The 19434-nt window shown below is 48.6% G+C and overlaps 1 protein-coding gene across 2 annotated transcripts in view; it reads right to left on the bottom strand.

Annotated features, from left to right (window-relative positions):
- Positions 1–12386, bottom strand: part of Ttc25 (tetratricopeptide repeat domain 25) — a 26813-nt gene extending 14427 nt beyond the window's left edge. For both annotated transcript variants that reach the window (XM_021176743.2, XM_029483124.1), the window contains exons 1-7: positions 12091–12386; positions 8026–8157; positions 7617–7767; positions 6926–6987; positions 6333–6498; positions 4452–4676; positions 4088–4295 (exon numbers count right to left, since the gene is read on the bottom strand). In XM_021176743.2, the coding sequence (XP_021032402.1) occupies positions 4088–4295; positions 4452–4676; positions 6333–6498; positions 6926–6987; positions 7617–7767; positions 8026–8157; positions 12091–12198 (1052 nt within the window). In that variant the 5' untranslated portion in view covers positions 12199–12386. The remainder of the gene's footprint in view (positions 1–4087; positions 4296–4451; positions 4677–6332; positions 6499–6925; positions 6988–7616; positions 7768–8025; positions 8158–12090) is intronic.
- Between the last annotated feature and the right edge of the window lie 7048 nt (positions 12387–19434).

Here is a 19434-nt window from a genome sequence, read left to right as displayed (position 1 = left end):
TTTCTGAGTTCGAGGCCAGCCTGGTTTACAAAAGTGAGTTCCAGGACAGCCAGGGCCAGGGCTATACAGAGAAACCCTGTCTCAAAAAGAACGAGGGAGGGGTGCGTAGAATTCACTTAGACTGGAGTTTCCAGGTAAGGCCCTGTTTGCGGATGCTGAAAAGGTAGGAAGTAGCCAGGCCAAGTGGCCTGCGCTTGTGATCCTAACTCCTGGGAGAGAGAGGTAGGAGAATCAGGAGTTAGAGGCCATCCTGGGGCTACATAGTGAAATTGTGTCTCAAAACACACAGAAATAAAAAAGGAAGGAAGGCTATCTAGAATACTGTCTAGAATACAGATACAACACTCTCTCTCTCTTTTTTTTTTTTTATGTGGCAAGAACTGGTAACAAGAGAGTGATTCTCTTCCCAAAGCCCAGTGTCTAAGAGGACCGATAGGATACGAGTGGCCGGGGAGGAACAGGGTGGGATTTCTGGACCTCTTCCTCCATTCCTACTGCCACAGGTCAAAGGCTTTCCTAGAGTGAGACCCTGATTCCAGGGTCTGATGAATGAGTGGGAGTGGCTTGACAGAGCCAGCTCTGAGGAAAGGGACACCTTGCTGAAGGAGCCAAAAGCAGCGAGAGGCTGGGACCCTTTGGATGGCTTCAGGCCGGAATGACCTGCACAGAGCTCTTTACTGTCTGAGGTCCGAAGGAAGCCCAAAGAAAGCCTGTTGGCTGAGAGCAGCCTGCACCCACTGGGTTTTAACTGGGTTTTCCTTTTGTGGGAGAGCCAGCTGAGGAAGCCTGGGGCAGGTGGTCAGGATATGAGCAGGACAGAGGGAGGGAAGAACCCAGAAGCCTCCTGGATTTCCTCCAAGGAGTGGCTGTCGAAGGCTCAGGGGCTCCTGGAGCAATATATGTGGGACTGATGTAAGGGACAGGCTGGGACTGGTTTCGTGTGGGATTGCTTACAGGATATTCAAAGAGAAAGACCTTGGAGTCTGTTAAGTAATAGGGCTGGGGGGTGGGGGGCTGGAGCGATGGCTCAGTGGTTAAGAGCACTGACTGTTCTTCCAAAAGTCCTGAGTTCAAATCCCAGCAACCAAATGGTGGCTCACAACCATCTGAAATGAGATCTGATGCCCTCTTCTGGAGTGTCTGAAGACAGGTACAGTGTACTTACATAAAATCAATCAATAAATCAATCAATCTTTGGGCTGCCAGAGCAACCGGGGCTGGAGCAAGTGGGGCCAGAGCAAGAAGAAAAAGTGTCTGAAGACAGCTAAAGTGTACTTACATAAATAAATACATCTTTAAAAAAAAATAGGGCTAGGGCTTGTGAGAGAAGTAAAAAAATCTATGGGAGATGGTTGCATCCAACGGGCCATCAATACTTTTTTTTTTTTTTTTTTGAGACAGGAGTCTATGTCGTCCTGACTGGCCTAGAACTCACAGGGATCCACCTACCTTTGCCTCCCAAGTGCTGTGATTAAGACAGTCAGAGTGCACACATTTTATCTAACCCTCATGACCCCTGTCAGGTGGGATCACTAGGCCTTCAGTACAGGTGAGGAAACAGAGGGGGATGAGCGACTTAAATCCACTCAGCTCTGAGTGACAGAGCTAGGAATCAAGGTCATCCTACTCCAGGTCTGTCCTACCACCACCACCACCACCCCTGCTCCATTCTAATGGCTGATAACTCAGTCTCCCTCTTTTTTTTTTTTTTTTTGGTTTTTTTCGAGACAGGGTTTCTCTGTGTAGCCCTGGCTGTCCTGGCACTCACTTTGTAGACCAGGCTGGCCTCGAACTCAGAAATCTGCCTGCCTCTGCCTCCCGAGTGCTGGGATTAAAGGTGTGCGCCACCATGCCTGACTCAGTCTCCCTCTTTAGCCCTTAGGAGACATTGCCCAGGAGCAGGTGGCACTGAGGGCATGGTGGCTAAGTGAGGAGAGGGCTAGAGCCAATGTGCACAAGGCTGCAAGTTGCACTGCAGGCAAACAGGGCTTACGGCCCGGAAAGCCATGGCCTGTTATCTTGGGAAGCCTTGAGTCTTGGGAAGAGCCCATTTCTGGGAGTGTTGGTAGCGGTATTATGATGGATACTAGATTATTTACCTGCTAGTCAGCTGGGAAGGACAGCCGGCAAAGGGCAGTGTGGCTTTGAAGATCTGTGGGAGCAGTGAGAGAGGGAGAGCGAGACAGAGGCAGAGACGGACAGACAGATGACAGACGGAAAGGAGAGCAGCAGTTGTGGCTAAGGGCTGAGGCACTGAGTGAAAGTGGGTGTTAGGTAGAGTTTGAACAGGAAGGATCTCCCCAGCGGGCTCATGTGGTAAAGCATGGTCCCCACTTGGTGGCAGTATAGAGAAGCCATTAGGGCAACAGCGTATCACCAATCCACTGCAAACTGAACAACATACAAGTTGGCAGGAGCCTGAGAAGAGTTCAGAACGGTGGGTGAGTGGACACTGTAGCCAAGAAGGACTCCAGAGGACTTAGAGTCAGGATGCTCGGGGCGAGGGAGATGGTTCAGTGGGTGAAGGCCCTTGCTGCCAAACCTTATGACCCTAAGTTTGATCCTGGGACCCTTGTGGTAGAAATGATCCCAACTGTTCCTCCCATCACAGCAATGCTCTGGCATCCATGTGTGCACACACATACAACGAATAAACGCACAGACAAATATATAATAATTAAAAAAAAAAATCAGGATTCCCTAAAAGTGATGTATTTCTCTGTCAGGGAGTTTCTAGTTGAGAACAGCTCACTTCAGGGAGACTACTATCACTGTTAGACGAATACCAGGTACAGTCTTGGGTTTCTGTTTTTCTCTTGTGTGTCTGTATGTGTGTGTGGTGTCCCTGTGTGTGTATATGGTATGCCTGTTTCTGTGGTGTGTGTCTGTGCCTTTGTATGGTATGTGGTGTGTGTGAGTGTGTGTATGTGTGTTATCTGTGTGTGTGTATGGTATATCTGAGTGTGTGTGTGTGATGTCTCTGTGTGTAGTATATGTGTGTGTGCATGGCATGTCTCTCTGTGTGTGTGATGTATGTGTGTCTATGAATGTGTATGATATGGTATGTCTCCGAGTGTGTCCGCCTGTGAACTGGAACTGACTGTGCCCAGGGCCTTGAACATGCTAGGCAACTGCCCTACCCACTGAGCTACATTCCCAGCCCTATGGTCTCAAGTTCTTGGCCTGTACCTTTCTATCTACCCTCCCCTCCACACCAGGGTAGGGACAGTCCAGCACACTCTACTGCGTGGAAACACTGAGACTGGGTGGGGAAGCGACTTGCCTGAGATCCTACAGCCCAGTTGGATCTACCGGATCCCAGACCGTATCCCCTGGGTCACCCCATGGTTCATTTAGCTTTGCCTGACTTTGTGCAGCTTCCTCTTGGCCTCTGTCTCACTCCAGCCTGAAGCTTCCTCCAGCCTCAGGCCTTCCCACAAGGCCCGCTGTACCCACACCTCCCGCCCAGATGTCCTCACCTGTACTTTTTCCTTTTTTAACAGGAGCACAATTGCAACTTAATGACTATGACTGTGCCACTCTTTTTTTTTTTTTTTTTTTTGCCAGATATCCAAACCTATATCTGTTTTTTGTTTTTTTGTTTTTTTGGTTTTTTTTTTGGGTTTTTTGAGACAGGGTTTCTCTGTGTAGCCCTGGCTGTCCTGGCACTCACTTTGTAGACCAGGCTGGCCTCGAACTCAGAAATCTGCCTGCCTCTGCCTCCGGAGTGCTGGGATTAAAGGCGTGCGCCACCACCGCCTGGAGCCAAACCTATATCTGGACATTGCTATGCTCCTAATGCAAGAAATAACTGGTAGGCTCAGAGCCTGATACAAAAATTAACAAACAAACAAACAAACACCAAGAGCCAGGCCACTGGGATTTTTAGCCATTATGTTCTTGTGTGTGATTTTTAAAAAAAGAGAAAAAAAAGTTACCAGCCTAGGTTTGCTTTCTACCCTCGGTGCTGAGTATTCAACCCCTACTTCCACTGGACTCTCCCTCAGGCCTGCCCTGCGGGACAGAAAGTAGGACCAACCCAGGAGCAGCCCTGGCCTAGGGACCTTGGCCACCGCAGGGCACTCACTGTTCCTTGGCGATCTCCAGGTCCTTTCGGTGGCTCTGCAAGGCAGCCACCATCTGCCCCAGCTCAATCTGGGCGTTGCCTATGCAGCTGTACAAGTTCCCGACCAGTTCGTCCTTGTTGGGTACCTCGTCTTGGTTCCATTCCAGAACCTTCTTAAGGACTTTCTCAGCTTTTTGGAGGCTCCCATCAGCACTGCCACTGGTCAACACTGGGGAGAGAAGGAGTTGACACGAAGGTTAACTCCGTATTGACGGACCAACTCCTCCCAGATAATTTCCATCCACAAGTCAGCAGAGGCCGAGGCTCGGGCTCCTGACTATCATGTTGCCTCTCTCCATCCCCCACGCCTGAGAATACTACCCACACATGTCAATGTCCTCTAGGCTCTTGAGGATGTAGTGGGCTGTCTGCGAGGGGCTGCGTTTCCGGTCCCTCAGCCACTTCTCTTGCATCAGCTTCCGGTCTCGCTCCCTGGCATAGATGGGCTTCTGCTGCCTCCAGAAGTTGCTGCGGGTGTCCAGGTAGTTGATGCCGGTCATAATGAGGTCCTCCACGGTCAGGCCACTCTTGATGGTGCCTTTGATGAGATCTGTGCAGAGGCATCAAGGAGATCACACATGGAGGGGAGTCACCCTCTCTAGGCTTGGGACCCCTGATGTAGGGCCCTGTGAAGACCTCTGTCTGCAGTTGCCCCAGCAGTGAGGAAATGAGAAGTATATGGGAGGTGATGGAAAGCCAGGGGACATTCTTGGGACAGGCCTTTTTGTGGCAAAAAAGGAGGGACCATAAGGGTCATTTGGACAACTTTCTGAGAAGCCTATACTCAAGGGTCCCTCCTTTCAAGCTGTGTCCTCAGGGAATAAAGACGAGTCTGAATGGAAACATTGGTTCCCACGTTGCCAGTCCTCGTCCAGCAGCCAGGTGCCAGGTACGCTGGTGCATGCTGGGAGCTGTAGGGGTGTGCCTTCATCCTGTCTGCTCTGTGGCCAGAGCTTAGGGCCAATTGAAATGACGCAAGGCCACTTGGGATAATGCTCAGGCCACTCCTGCCCTCCGTGGCAGGCCCTCTAGAGACCAGGAAGCCTTCAGGCTTGTTACCAAGGATATGTGCCAACAGTAAAGTGGTGTGCCAAAACCCTGCAGAGAACCCTGCAGGTGACCTTAGGAAACCAGTTCTGGAGAGAGGGTGCTTGTTTCCAGGGTGCCCCCTGCTCGGGTGTATCAGGGCAGAGCAACACCACCATGGCAGCTTAGTGGGAGGCCTCAGTTTGAGGGTCCTGTCGGCACAGTGTGATGGACTGGAGTCTGTTGGTAACGCCACCACTGACTTGCTTGACACCTTGGACATTCAGTGAATTCTATTTCCTTGTCTGTGAAATGAGGGATGGGCCGGATGTCTCAGAACATGTAGTGCCGCTGCGCTCAGATCCCAGCACCCGTCTGTCAGGTTCTTTTACGCACCGTACAGTCTACGGCGGCAGTGGTTGTGATTTGCCTCTTGAATGTTCCCACCTTAACGGCCCCATGTGTCAGGGCTTGCTTCCTAGGCAGTGTACTACTGGAATATGGTGGAAGAATCTTTAGGAGTAGGAACCGATGGTCAGGAAGTTACACAGGTCTGGGGCATGCCTTCCAACGGGGGTGGCGGGTACTGGAATCTCTGCCCCTTCCTCTTTTGTTACTTCCTGGCCACCTCTGTCCTACTGGGTGCTCCCCGAACAATGCTCTGCCTCACCAGCAGGCCCTGAGATGATAGGGTTACCTGAATACCTGTGAAATCTCTGAAACTTTAAGCCAAAATAAATCTTTTTTTTTTTTTTTTTTTGAAACAGTGTCTCACTGCATAACCCTGGCTGTCTCGGAACTTGCTACATTGACCAGGCTGGCCTTAAAGTCACAAAGACCCACCCGCTCTGCCTCTGCCTCCTCCTCTGGTGGGATGAAAGATATGAGCCACTGCATCAGACCAGCATCGTTCGTTCCTACTTACAGGCTGATTATCTCAAGTGTTCTGTCACAGTGATGTGAGGTCGACAAAGGAGCCCACACACACAAAAATGTGGGGACCCTGTGTGTATACATCTTGGGTTCAGATATGAGCAGAAGTCCGTTGCCTAGCCTCCTGGGACCTCAGTCGAGTGAGAACGCTGTGTTTCTGTAGGTCTGGGTCGGCTGCATTCGGAGACAGGCTGTCCCTTGAGCTCCCACCCACTGCCCCCAGCCCTGCCGGCCATGGGTCTGAGACCTTCATCCAGAAGGAGCTTCTCCAGATACTCCTTGTCCACGTACAGCTCCCCGAGCAGCTGCCGCACGGTCTTCTCGCTCTTGAGCGAGCCCTTCCTCTTGATTTCATGCTTGGTGCTGTATGAGAGTTGCTTTATAGGCAGATGCTTCTGCTGGGCTTTCTTACTCTGGAAAATGGAGGGACATTCAGGGGAGCCTCAGTAAGGAGCTCAGAGCGAAGCACTCGGGAGGCAGAGGCAGGCGGATTTCTGAGTTCAAGGCCAGCCTGGTCTACAAAGTGAGTTCCAGGACAGCCAGGGCTATACAGAGAAAAACTAAAAAAAAAAAAAAAAAAAAAAAAAAAAAAAAAAAAGGAGCTCAGAGCGTGCGGGGTGGATTGAGAATCTAAGACTCCAAAGTCCTGCTCCTACAAGACCCTCAGTGGCCCTGAGAACCGTGAAATACGCTTGGTTGGGTCTAGCTGGATTCCCAAGATACCTCTGGAGCTGCGGCCGAATCTCACGGTGGCCCATGATGGGCAGAAGTGAGATGTTCCCTGTGGACTTGTTAGTAGGGTTTTGAAGGTCCACATGCTCTCAGAACCAGGCCCCTTACCTCAGCTTGCTTGCTTAAGAAGGAGAGGTCGCCTTTGTTCTCCAGCTTGATTGAAGAAGGACCTGCAGGACAGAGGCTGGGACTGAGCAGGGCCAAGCCCCTCAGGCATGACCGATCACATACTTTTATGTGGAAATGGCTGCCTTTGGCAAGGAGATGGCAGAGGCCTTGGCAAAGGTGGCTGCAAGCCACCCTAATACCAGAATGGTGCACGGTGGTTGGTAAAACACTGTCCTAGACACTAACTAGGTGGGCCCCCCCCCCACTAGCCCAAAGCCACAGCAGCCAGATTTTCCAAATACAGAGAGATCTGGGATGAAGGGAGACTGTCACATGCTATTTCCACACTTTGCTATCCACAGGGACAAGTTCTCCCTCACCTCCCTCTTCCCTCTGCTGTGGAGCTGGTGGATAAAACTAACCCTTGGTACTTGTATGGTGGCGGAGGAGCCAACCTCAGAAAGGCTGGACTCAGAACCCAACTCTAGTCTATGTAAGACTTCAGAAAGGACAGCTTCAAAGCAGCCCACCTAGCATGGCTAGAAGGTTACTCCTCAGACAGAATTTTGACCTGTGACCTCAGCAACAGCCAAGTCTAAGTGTGAGAGTCCCCGGTGGTAGCTGCTTGCCCTCTGCACCCTTGACCTTGCTGAGCCTTCCTAGATAAAAGCACAGCCTCTCGCTCACTCACTTCCCACCGAGTTGTTGATGGCTTCCTGGGCTTTCTGAATTCCTACTTTGAATTCCCGATCAGGTCTCAGTTTGTAGCCTCGATGATAGAACACCAGGGCAAACTCAAAGTCTCCCATGGTGTACAGTGTCTCAGCCTTCTGTAAGATCCCCTGGAATGAAAGACAGTCAAACCCAGATGGAGAGCCAAGACCCTAAAGGACTTGCACGGTAGCATGGAAGGGTCCCAGGTTGAAGGTCAAGGCTGGAGGTCAAGGTTGGCCTGCGAGTGGCAGGGAGGCAGTCAAGCACTGAGGAGGAAAGGGCATCAGACACTAAGTGACCCAGCTGGTTCTTCAACTCCCAGTAACCAGAGTCTGCTGCAATGGAAATGGCGAAAGCAAGACTGAGCCCTCCCATCCGGCAGTCACCTTGCAGAAAGTCGGGTCGTTCTGAAGTGAGGCCTCAGCATCATTCAAAGACTTCTCTAAGTCTCCCATCTTCAGGTAGCATTTGGAGCGGGCAACCAGGCAGTTCTTATCTCCACTTTGAAGGTGAAGGGCCTGCCAAAGGGAAGTGCTCTGATGGGCTGATTCCAGGAGGAGCAAGGCGGCACCCTGACCCGGCCGGGTGGCTCACACCTACTGCAGTTTCGAGGGGACCCTCCAGGTCAGTACATGGACTCCTGCCTCTGAGTCTCATCAGATGCAAGCAGCCCAACCCACTGGCTCAGCGAACGTGAACATCTCTATCTGTATGTGGCTGATCTCGGAGAAGGCTCTATCGCGGCTACTGAGGAAGCCACTGGCTAAGATGTAGGAACTGGCTGGGCTGAGGATCTGTGACTTTTTGCCAAATCCTTCCAGCAGTACACCTTCAAGATGGTTTATGTCGATCAAGTTCAAGAAACCTCAGCTGGCTGCACACATTTGCAATGTAAATGTCAAAGGCTAACGTAAACAGAATAGATTTCAGGACTATCTAGAACTCGGGTTACTCATCCCCTAGCCTCTGTGTGCAAGGACTAGAATGCAGGGCTTTATGAATGTTGGAGCAAGTTCTCTCTACCTTTGAGTTATACCTAGTCCAAGTCTTCTCTTTTTCTCCTTCCCTCCTTCCCTCTCTGTCTTTCTGGTTTGTTGGAGTTTCGTTGTTGTTTGGTGTGGAGATATAATTTCAAACTGTAGCCTGGACTGGCCTGGAGCTTGCTATGTAGATAGACCAAGTTGGTCTCAAGTACCAAGAGCCATGCTCCTGTTTCTACCTTGTGGATGCTGGGATTACAGGTATGTACCACCCATGCCCACCCAGCCCTCCTCTTATTTCTTCACTTCTTCAGTCTTTGGAGTAGCTGGGATTATAGATGTGGCTTGAGCCACCATCTCCACCATCTTATTCTTCCTCCTCCCCTTCCTCCCCCTCCTTCTCCTTCTTCTTCATGTAGTAAACTGAGAATTATCACTATTTTGGGGAACTAAGACACAGATGTGAGGAAGACAGAAGCCATCTAGAGGCCCTAGTGTAAAGATGGGCACTTCTCTCACCCTCCCCCCCATGCCCTGAAATCTTCCTTCCTTCCTTTCTTTTTCTTCTCTCTTTTTTTAAAAATTAATTTTGTATGCATGTTGGCCCATGTGGTTCTATGCATGCAACAGTGTGCGTGTACAGCTCAGAGAACAACTTATAAGACTTGGTTCAATTTCAGCCAATCAGACTAGGCCAAAAGTACCTTTATCCCTTGTGCCATCTTTGTCTGTATATTTCTTGAGACAGAGCCTCACATAATCCACGATGGCCTCAAACACATTATGTAGCTGAGGCTGCCCCTGTATTCCTGATCTTCTGGCCTTAGCTTCCCTAAATGCTAAGATGACACTCGAAGTCATTACAACCAACTATGTCCTGTCACCTTCGGACTGAGATCGTTACAGCTATGGTGAATGTCTGCCCTGGTCCTGGGGTAACCAAGACAGAAGAGAACATTGCCCCAAGGGAAGGTGGCTCTGCACTAGAAACCGGTGCCAGGAAAGACAGGCGTAATCCCTAGGCGTCAGACCAAGTCTGCCCTCTCTAAGACCTTCCTTCTTTTCTAGGAAGAGGAAGCAGCTGCTATCTTTCTTAGAATGGGAGGGCTTCCTAACCTGCCCTTAGGGCCATCTTTACTTTTCTGTCTCAGCTGCTCTAGGGCCAGATTGCTCCAGGAGAGAGGGGAATGCGAACTGGCAGGGCTCCTAACTCCATATGCCCATCAGCTCATCATTTCTCTTAGAGGCTGTGACTAGGGAAAGAGGTGAAAGATTGGGGGATGGTAGAGAAGCTGGACTTGAGGGAGGTCTTGGGATTGGTTAGTGGGCTAACACTCCATTTAAGGGTTTGCTTTAATTTGGTTCTTTTGAAACAGTTTTGCCAGTTTAGCTCAGGTGTGTCTTGAACTCACTATGTAGCCCAGGCTGGCCCCAAACTCAAAATCCTCCTGTCTCAGCACCCTGAATATTGGGATTTACAACTACCACCATGCCCCACTGCTATGCCAAGTAGAGCTGGGTGTGGTGGTGCACGCTTTCAGTTCTCAGGTGTGTACTGAGGAGGCAGAGGCAGGCGGATCTCTGAGTTCTAGGTAACCCAGTCTACAGAGCAAATTCCAGGATGGTCAGGGCTATACAGAGAAGTCCTGTCTTGAGAAAGGAAGGAGGAAAGAAGGAAGGAAGGAAAGAAGGAAGGAAGGAAGGAATGAAGGAGGCTATGGGCTCCTCATGTTACTCAGAAGAGCAATTGGCAAGCATGTGGGGTTAGAGCACCAGCACCCCAAAAGAAAAGTACAGTTTCTAGCAAAGGAAATGGTTATTCTGTTCTGGAGGCAGGATCTCCAGTATTCCACGCTGGCCCTGACCTTGCTAAGTAGCCATAGATGATCTTAAATCTCTGTTCCTTCTCTCTCTCTACCTGCCAGCTGCTGGGATTGAAAGTGTGGGACAACACACTCAAAAGCAGGATCAAACCAGGGCTTCATGCACACAAGGCAAACACTCTACCCAGCTAAGCACTGTCTCCAGCCTTGCAAAGGAAAAGGTTATCAGAACACCTTGCAGTCTGGAGGTTGGCACCTCAGGCAACCGGTGTCTGAATGCTTGGCTCACAACAGGATCCTTCCTCCACTACTCCAGCTAGTTCAGTGCAGTGACCTTGGGCATGTTACCTAATCTTTATATCCACTTCCTCATCTATACAAAGAAATAACAACTGTAACCCCTTCCGCTCCCCCACATCCCAGACGGACACACACTGTGCTTAGAGCAGTGAGTCTAATATCCTAAAACGACTCCCCATCCCTTTAGGGTACAATGGTGTAATTTTCAATAAGGTTACTACAATATGCCCTAACTTTACCGACAACTTTCTTACAGGCAAGCCTGTGCCAGAGACTTCTACATTTAGCTTCTTGGGCAATCTGTAGCTAAGGATGGGAGACTGAATTTATCAAGAGAAAGGTAATCATGAAACATTTAAAGAAAGATAATGATTGGTCACATTATGTCTCCAACTGGCAGGCATTAGTGAGAAAGAAGAGAAAATGGCAAAAGCCAGGGCTTATGTGTGACAGTGGCATATCATGGGAACCAGGAGTATGGCATCCACAAAATGGACCTCAGGGCTGCTGGTGATGAAAAAAATGGTAATTGGGTGGGATTGGAGATTTTTTTAGCAGCTAAGAGCACTAACTGACTGACTGCCTGCTCTTCCAGAGGACCCAGGTTCAAATCCCAGCACCTACATGGCAGCTCACACCCCTCAGTCCATTTCCACACTCTAAGAGGGAAGTATGCATGCGGTCCATGCATGCAGGCAAAACACCCATCACATACAAATATTTTTCTTTAAGTGGTGAAGTGTGTGTGTGTGTGTGTGTGGTGGGGGGTGGTATAGTGTTGGTTTATTGGTTAACAGCACTTACTATTCCTACAGAGGACCCAGATCTGGATCCCAGCACCCATTTGGTGCTACATAACTGCCTGTAACTCCAGTTCCAAGGGATCCAGTTCCCTCTTCTGGCTTCCAAAAGTACCAGGCATGCATGTGGTATACATACACACAAACACACACAACCCCCCCCCCCATCTTTCATCAACAACACAATGGTGTGGGTCCAGGTAGCAAGTGGGGTTCCATCATTCCAGAGGCCAACTGCAAGATAGGGAGTTGGCCTCCAGAGGACATAAGGAGGGCACCTTCCTTTCAAAACATAAGTTGGGAATGAGGGTGCACATCGGAAGTCATCTCTCAGGAAGTAGAGGTAGTTTGAAACCACCTTGATCTACAGATCAAGTGTCTATCTCTAAAGAGGAGCGGAGGTGGAGAGGAGGGTGAGAGAGAAGAGAAAAAAAAAAGAAGAGGGAAGAGGAGAAGGAAGGGAAAGAAGAAGGGGAGGAGGAAGAGAGGGAAAGGGAGGAGGGGAAAAGAGGAAGGCAACGCAGTAATAGGATCAAAGCGCAACTCACGTTGGTAAAGCTTTGAATGGCCTTAGTGAACTCCCCGCACAGATAAAGCCTCTCCCCCTCTGCCATGTAAGAGGGAAAGGTGCTTCTTAAGATATCACCGTCCGACATGGTTACTCGACTTTAGGAAATTCTGAAGCAGATTCAGAAAGGAAAAGAGGCTGGAGAATCGTCGGCTTGTTTTGGGACAGTCCGGTCTCTTAGCAACCTAGAGACATAGTCTGACTTCCGGTCCCTCCCCTCCCCTGGCGGTGTTAGGCTCCCGGGCGAGCCTGCCCAGTGTGCTCATGCGCCTGTGTCGCCACGCTGCGCACAAGTGCTGAGCGCGTGGCCGGCGGCTGCAGGGCGCTGGCGCTCCAGAGTGATCGCTGTTGCTCGTAGGTTGCTTCTCCCCTCCAGATGCCACGTGGAAAGCCTCGCAGACAAAGCAAGCCAAGAAAAGGAGAATTGGAGGCAAAATTCCAAGTAGGATTAAGGCTTAAGCACTCCAGGTCCCATCAGGAAGGAGAGAGAATTTTGGAACTGGAGTCAGAGGGCTTGGGCAGCCTTCTCTCTTGTCACTTCCTAGCTGCGTGATCCTTGACCAAGCACATTAGGGAACTGAAAAGTACACGTTCTACCTGCCAAATGAACAGGAAAATAATAGAGCCCCCAGGGACGTGAGGATTTGCATGAGAATGCAATGGAAAGTGTGATGGGTTTAGCTTTCAATTTCACATAGTTATTGAACACTTGCTAATAGCAAGTCTAAACTAAGGTCTAGCCTGACATAATTCTGCAGCGATTCAGGACTAATGGCTGTGGAGATAACTCAGCTGGTAAAGCGCATGCCAAGCACGCAGCTCTCTGTTTCAGTTCCCCCAAACCTGGTTCAGCCCAGTGTGTTGGCACCATCTTGTATTAGCCAGCCCTGAAGAGACAGAAAGACATGCATTCCTGAAGTGTCCCCTGGCATCCACATTCACATGTGCACAAGCACACACATGTTCACACACACACACACACACACACACACACAAAGCAGTACCTCTAAGTACCCATAATACCTTAGATAGCTAGCTCAAGTAACTGCCTCAACTATATTGGTTTTTTCAAATGGTCATGGAGTTATACATGATTTTGAGCCACCACTTGGGTGCTAGGAGTCAAACCTGGGTCTTCTGCAAGAGCAGCCAGTGCTCTTAATCCCTGAGCCAACTCTCCAGCCCAGAATCTTGTCTTAAACTGTCTTTCCAGAATTCAGCTGAGCCAGGCTTGGTGGCCTGGGTCTTTAATTTTCTTACTCCAGAGACAGAGGTAGGAGGTTGTTTGTGAGATACAGGCTTTCTGGTCTCCATAACAAGTTCCAGGCCAGCCCTGGCTACCTAGTGAGTCTCAAACACAAAAACAGAAACAGGATCCAGCTTAATGGCATGTATTAGGAACAGAATCCAGCACACAGTAGGAGCAAAGCAAACTGGTTTTAGTCTTTAAAAAAGATGTCCTTACTGGCAAATGTATAAACACAAATGAGCACAACATCTGTAATTCTAGCACTTGAGAGACTGAAGCAGGAGGATTGCCACAAGTTCAAGGCAGCCTCAGGTTACATAGTGAGTTGAAGGCCAGCCCAAGTAACAGGGGAGTCTCTGTCTCAGCTGGAGGGAGAGAGAGAGAGAGAGAGAGAGAGAGAGAGAGAGAGAGAGAGAGAGAGAGAGAGAGACTGAAACATACATACATAGAAGTTTTATTTGTAGTAGGCACAAACCAGAAATATTCCTATACTATGTGAAAAGTTTGTCATATAATGAGTTACTACTCAGAAGGGAAAAAAATGCTCTGGCATGTGTTTAATATAGGTGACTCTTCAAAAAAAGAAAAAAAGATTGCAGGAGCTGTGTATTGTAGCACTCTACTGTAAAGCCAGCCGTTGGAAGACCGAGAAAGAAGAACTGGTAGACTGAATCTAGCCCGGACTATATGGAGAACTCTCCTGATCCCTTGACATAAAATATCACAATGATAGTAAAATTAGATATAAAATTCTAGAAAATGTAAATTGATCGACACCTTCCCGAATACAAATAGTGGTTGCCTAGGAAGTCACCTGGTGGTGACAGGTTAGGGAGGGGTAGGCTACAGAGAAGTCATTAGGGAATGTTTGGAGATGAAAATGATGTGTGTAGCTCAGTGGTGCTAATGGGTTCCTGGATGGCCACATGTGGTAGAACTCACAGACTTACTCAAATGACTTCTGTGCAGGTCTCTTGTTAGCCCTGCCCCTTTTCATTCAGTGCTAGAGATCAAACCTAGGACTGAGCCCATGCTACCAAGCACTCTACCATAATCTCTCTGTCCCTAGCTCTGTTTCCCCTTTTTTTTTTTTTTTTTTTTTTTTTGGTTTTTTTTGAGACAGGGTTTCTCTGTATAGCCCTGGCTGTCCTGGAACTCACTTTGTAGACCAGGCTGGCCTCGAACTCAGAAATCCGCCTGCCTCTGCCTCCCGAGTGCTGGGATTAAAGGCGTGCGCCACCACGCCCGGCTCTGTTTCCCCTTTTTATTTTGTGTCATTGGCTGATTGATGATGGACTGGACGACAGTGTCATGTTCACCCATCTGCTCTTGAGGTCCTTGAGGAGCTGAGGATGACCTTGCACTTCCCGTCCTGGTTCCCAGCTTTGGAACGCAGGGATTGCAGGTATGTACTGCCACACCAGGTTCATGTGTTGTCAGAGAGCAAACCCAGGATTTGGGGCGTGCTAGGCAAGCCGCCTATCAACTGGGCTACATGGATAGCCTTTTTCTTTGTATTTTTGGAACAGGGTGCTAAATTTCCCCAGGCTGGCCTTGTAATTCTCTCTCTCTCTCTCTCTCTCTCTCTCTCTCTCTCTCTCTCTGCCCCAAATAAGCTTTGAGCTGGTAAATTCACTGCCTCTGTCTCCAGAGTAGCTCCCAAGTGCAGTTTACCATACATTAATTACATTTCAATGAAGCTATTTTATTGTATGTGAATAGGGGTTATTCTTGCTTGCATGTGTATCTGTGCACCATTTGCATGCCCGGTGCCCAGGTACTGGGGCCAGAAAAGGCCATCAGAAGCTCTGGTACCATAAAGTTAGTTAAAGATAGTTGTAGCTGCCATGTGGGTGCTAGGAATTGAATTCACGTCCTCTGGAAGAGCATCCGGTGCTTTAGCAGGTTAAAACCTCTGAGCCATTTCTCCAACCTGGAGTTAGCAATTTTACCTGTTACACTCACTGTTGTGGAGATTTTCCTTTCATTCTTTCTTTTTAACGTTGAGATTTTTTATTTTATTTTATTTTATTACAGTTTTATTACAGTTTCAAAGAAAAACCCCAGGGCAGACAACTGTACATGTGAGCAGCTGCCAGGAAGAGGGAGACAGATAAGAAAAAGAAAAGGTCACAGCCTTTGAGTTCAGCCAGCATGGAAGTCAGCCACGCAGTGGACAAACGGCTGCTTGTCAGAGATGGGAGCTCTCAAGAAAGAATAACAGGGCATAAAGCACGGGAGGAGGCATACGTGGGCTCTAGCTAGAACCTAAAAGGAAAAGGTAAAAGCTATAGGGAGGGTGGGCAGGGGGGTGGGGTGCGTGCTTTTAATTCAAGCACTGGGGAGGCAGAGGCAGGAGGAGCTCTGTGAGTTTGAGGCCAGCCTGATCTACATAGCAAACTCCAGGGCATCCAGGAATACATAGGTAAATCTTGTCTCAAACAACAACAAAGAGAGAGACAGAGAGAGAGAGAAAGAGAGAGAGACACACACACAGAGACACAGAGACAGAGAGACACAGAGACAGAGACAGAGAGACACAGAGACAGAGAGACACAAAGACAGAGAGACACAGAGACAGAGACACAGAGACAGAGAGACACAGAGACAGAGAGACACAGAGACACAGAGACAGAGAGTAGGAGGGAGGGGCAAAGGAGAAGAAAGAAAAGTCTTATCTTTTTGACTTAGAAAGTAAGTCTAGAGCCGGGCGGTGGTGGCGCATGCCTTTAATCCCAGCACTCGGGAGGCAGAGGCAGGCGGATTTCTGAGTTCGAGGCCAGCCTGGTCTACAAAGTGAGTGCCAGGATAGCCAGGGTTACACAGAGAAACCCTGTCTCGAAAAACCAAAAAAAAAAAAAAAACAAAAAGAAAGTAAGTCTAGGTCAGGGCAGACCCTGCACAGCCTTATGGTGGCTCCCAGGGCTGCCATTTATTTGGCTTTTGGAATAGGACTTGTCTAGAGAACACAAGGTATCTTAGAATTCACAATCGTTCTGCCTCAGTTTCCTGAATATTGGGATCACAGACAGGTGCCATCATGCCTAGCTCCGCTGTTGCTGGTTCTTAATTTGTTTCTCCTAATGAGTAGAGACGTTGAGCATCTTCTCATGGGCTAATTAGCATCCTCTGTATACCTTCCTTGCGCAAGTAAATAAATATTCTCATCTTTCAGTCATTTCTAATTTGGGCTGTCGTGTTATAGATTGTGGATTAACTATCTGCACATTGGTACTACTTAAAAAATGTGTCTCTTCTGAGCAGAGGAACCCCAGTGGAGGAATGAGGGGAAGTATTGGAGGAGCTGAAGGGGAAAGAACAATATCAATTAACCAGAACAGACCCGTGTACCACCCCCCACACACACAGAGCTCCCAGGGACTAGGCCACCAACCAAAGAGTATACATGGAGGGACCCATGGCTCCAGCTGCATATGTACCAGAAGACAGCCTTATCTGGCATGAATTGGAGGGGACACCCTTGGTCCTGTGGAGGCTCAATGCCCTAGTGTAGGGGAATACTAGGGTGGTAAGGCAGAAGTGGGTGGGTAGGGGAGCACTGTCATAGAAGCAAAGGGAAGAAGGATGGGATAGGGAGTTTGCAGAGGGGAAAACATCCAGGGAGGGGGATATCATTTGAAATGTAAATAAAATAACCAATAAAAAATGATAAAGATAAAAGTATTCTAAAAAAAAATGTGTCTCTTTTTGAGATGGAGCCTGGTGCATTGAGAGAGGATCTTACACTATAGTCTAGACCAGCCTGGATCTTAAGACCATCCTTCTGCCTCCGTCTCATGAGTGCTGGGATTACAGGGATGGAACAGGATCTTGTTTTCTACTGCTCTGCTCTCCATTCGTCTTTGGGAGTCAGCCTTGTCAGTGCACACGAACAGCAGGTCAGTTACTTTGCTTGCTATAACCCATCCATCCAACCCTTGCTGAAAAGAGCTGGGCTCTAGGTTGGAGTCACATCAAATTGTGCTGTAGGGACAACTTCACAAGTGTTTCCTGGTACGTGGGGGTGTGAGATTCTCAGGAATGTATACCTAGGAGTGGACCTGGGGAGTCTTAGGGATTGTGATTTTTTTACCAGGTAGTGACAGTTTCCAAAAGAGTTGCAAAACTACTCACCCTCCATCTGCAGTCAGGTCCCTTCCTTAGGCCTCAGTTTTTCCAGTGTATCCTTTGGAAAATAAGAGTTTAGATGGTTGGACTTCTTTTTCGTTTTTATCTTCCCTTCTTTGATGGTTTGTATATCCTTGGACCAGGGAGTGGCACCATCTGGAGGTGTGGCCTTGTTGGAATAGGTGTGGCCTGGTTGGAATGGGTGTGTCACTGTGGGTGTGGGTATAAGGTCCTCACCCTCTTTGCCTAGAAGTCAGTCTTCCACTAGCAGCCTTTGGATGAAGACATAGAACTCTCAGCTCCTGCTGTGCCATGCCTGCCTGGATACTGCCATGCTCCCACTTTGATGATAATGGACTGTACCTCTGAACCTGTAAGCCAGCCCCAATTAAATGTTGTTTTTTATAAGACTTGCCTTGGTCATGGTGTCTGTTCACAGCAGTAAAACCCTAACTAAGACACCTTCCTTCCCTTTTCTTTCTTGCATGTGTATGCATATTAGTTTACATGCATGTGTAAGTATGTCCAGGCTAGAGCAATACGTTGGCTCTTTTGCTCTGTCACTTTAGTCCCTTGGGACAAGGGTCTCTCGTTGGACCTGGAGTCAGGCTGGCAGTCAACAAGCCCCAGTGATCTTATCTCTGTCCCCTGATCATGCTAGGGTTACAGATACACGTGACTGCAACTGACTTTTAAATGGGTGCAGGGGAGTCCAACCCTTCTCTCAAGATAGCACCTCAGATGTTCTTATCTGCTAAGTCATTTCCCAATGAGCCATCTCCTCATCCATCAGTGGTTGGATTTCTGACTCTTTTTGGTTCTGATATCCTTGGAATCCATGTGTGTGAGCATCCTTGAGGAAGGATATGAAGCATGTGAACCCACAGGTTTGTGTGTTGGAAGCATGGTACCCAGCTGGTGATGATCTTTTGTGAGAAGTTGGGGTCTAGCTGGAGGAGGCAGATCTGTGTGGTGGTGAGCTATAGGTTTTATTACACACCTCTGTTCACCTGGTCCTCCTCCCTTAGCCTTGGTTTTACCTTGGTCTCTTCTTGGCTGTCTTGAGCTTCCATCTTGTGTTTTCTGCTACCATGATATCCTGCCTCACCCCAGGCCCAAAGCAATGGATACAGCTGGCCTTGGATGGAAACCTTGGAGACCATGAACCAAAATAAACCTTTCTTTCTTTTAGTTGCTTTAGATATTTGTCCCAGGAACAAAGAGAGGAGAAACATCTAGAATGTAGCTGCTAAACATGCTTAGGGGGCACATTGTCTTTAAACTCTTCTTTTTTCATCCATCTATTCATTCATTCATTCATTCATTCAAGCACATGCATGTGTGTGTTGATGCTCGCCACTTTTATATCAGAGTACAATTGATGGGAGTCAGTTCTCTCTGCCCTCCTGAGGGTCCAGTGTTCGAATTCAGACTATGGTAGTAAGCAGCTTTACATGCTGAGCTGTCTCAATGGCCCAGTGTGCTACACTATTTTTTTAAGTTAAAACATATAGACATTTTGTTTACTGTTATAGTATGAGGGTGTGATGGGGCTGTGCCCTCCTGCCTGTGCATGCTGCATCTGTGGTGGTTAGAGGACAGCACTGCGGAACAGGTTTTCTCTGTCCACATGGATTCTGGGGGATCGAACACCGATGGTCAGTCATTCCAGGCAAGTGCTTTTACTCAGTGGGCCCTAAGCTCCTCCTCCTCCTCCTCCTCCTCCTCCTCCTCCTTCTTCTTCTTTTAAGATAAAGGACACAGATGTCTACAGAAGGGAGTAAGTTTCTAAGTCTAAGTTACAGGACAAGTGGAGTTAACATAGGGAATTCAATTAGATACACGTGGTTGTGTTGCCATATAAAATCACTGCCAAAACCCGGGATCGAACCAGGAACCTTTAGATCTTCAGTCTTACGCTCTCCCAACTGAGCTATTTTTTTTTTT

Source organism: Mus caroli, chromosome 11, assembly GCF_900094665.2.
Source record: "Mus caroli chromosome 11, CAROLI_EIJ_v1.1, whole genome shotgun sequence".
NCBI classification, from domain to species: domain Eukaryota; kingdom Metazoa; phylum Chordata; class Mammalia; order Rodentia; family Muridae; genus Mus; species Mus caroli.
The sequence above is the reverse complement of the archived record's forward strand: the minus strand, read 5'-3'. Positions and strand labels throughout refer to the sequence as shown.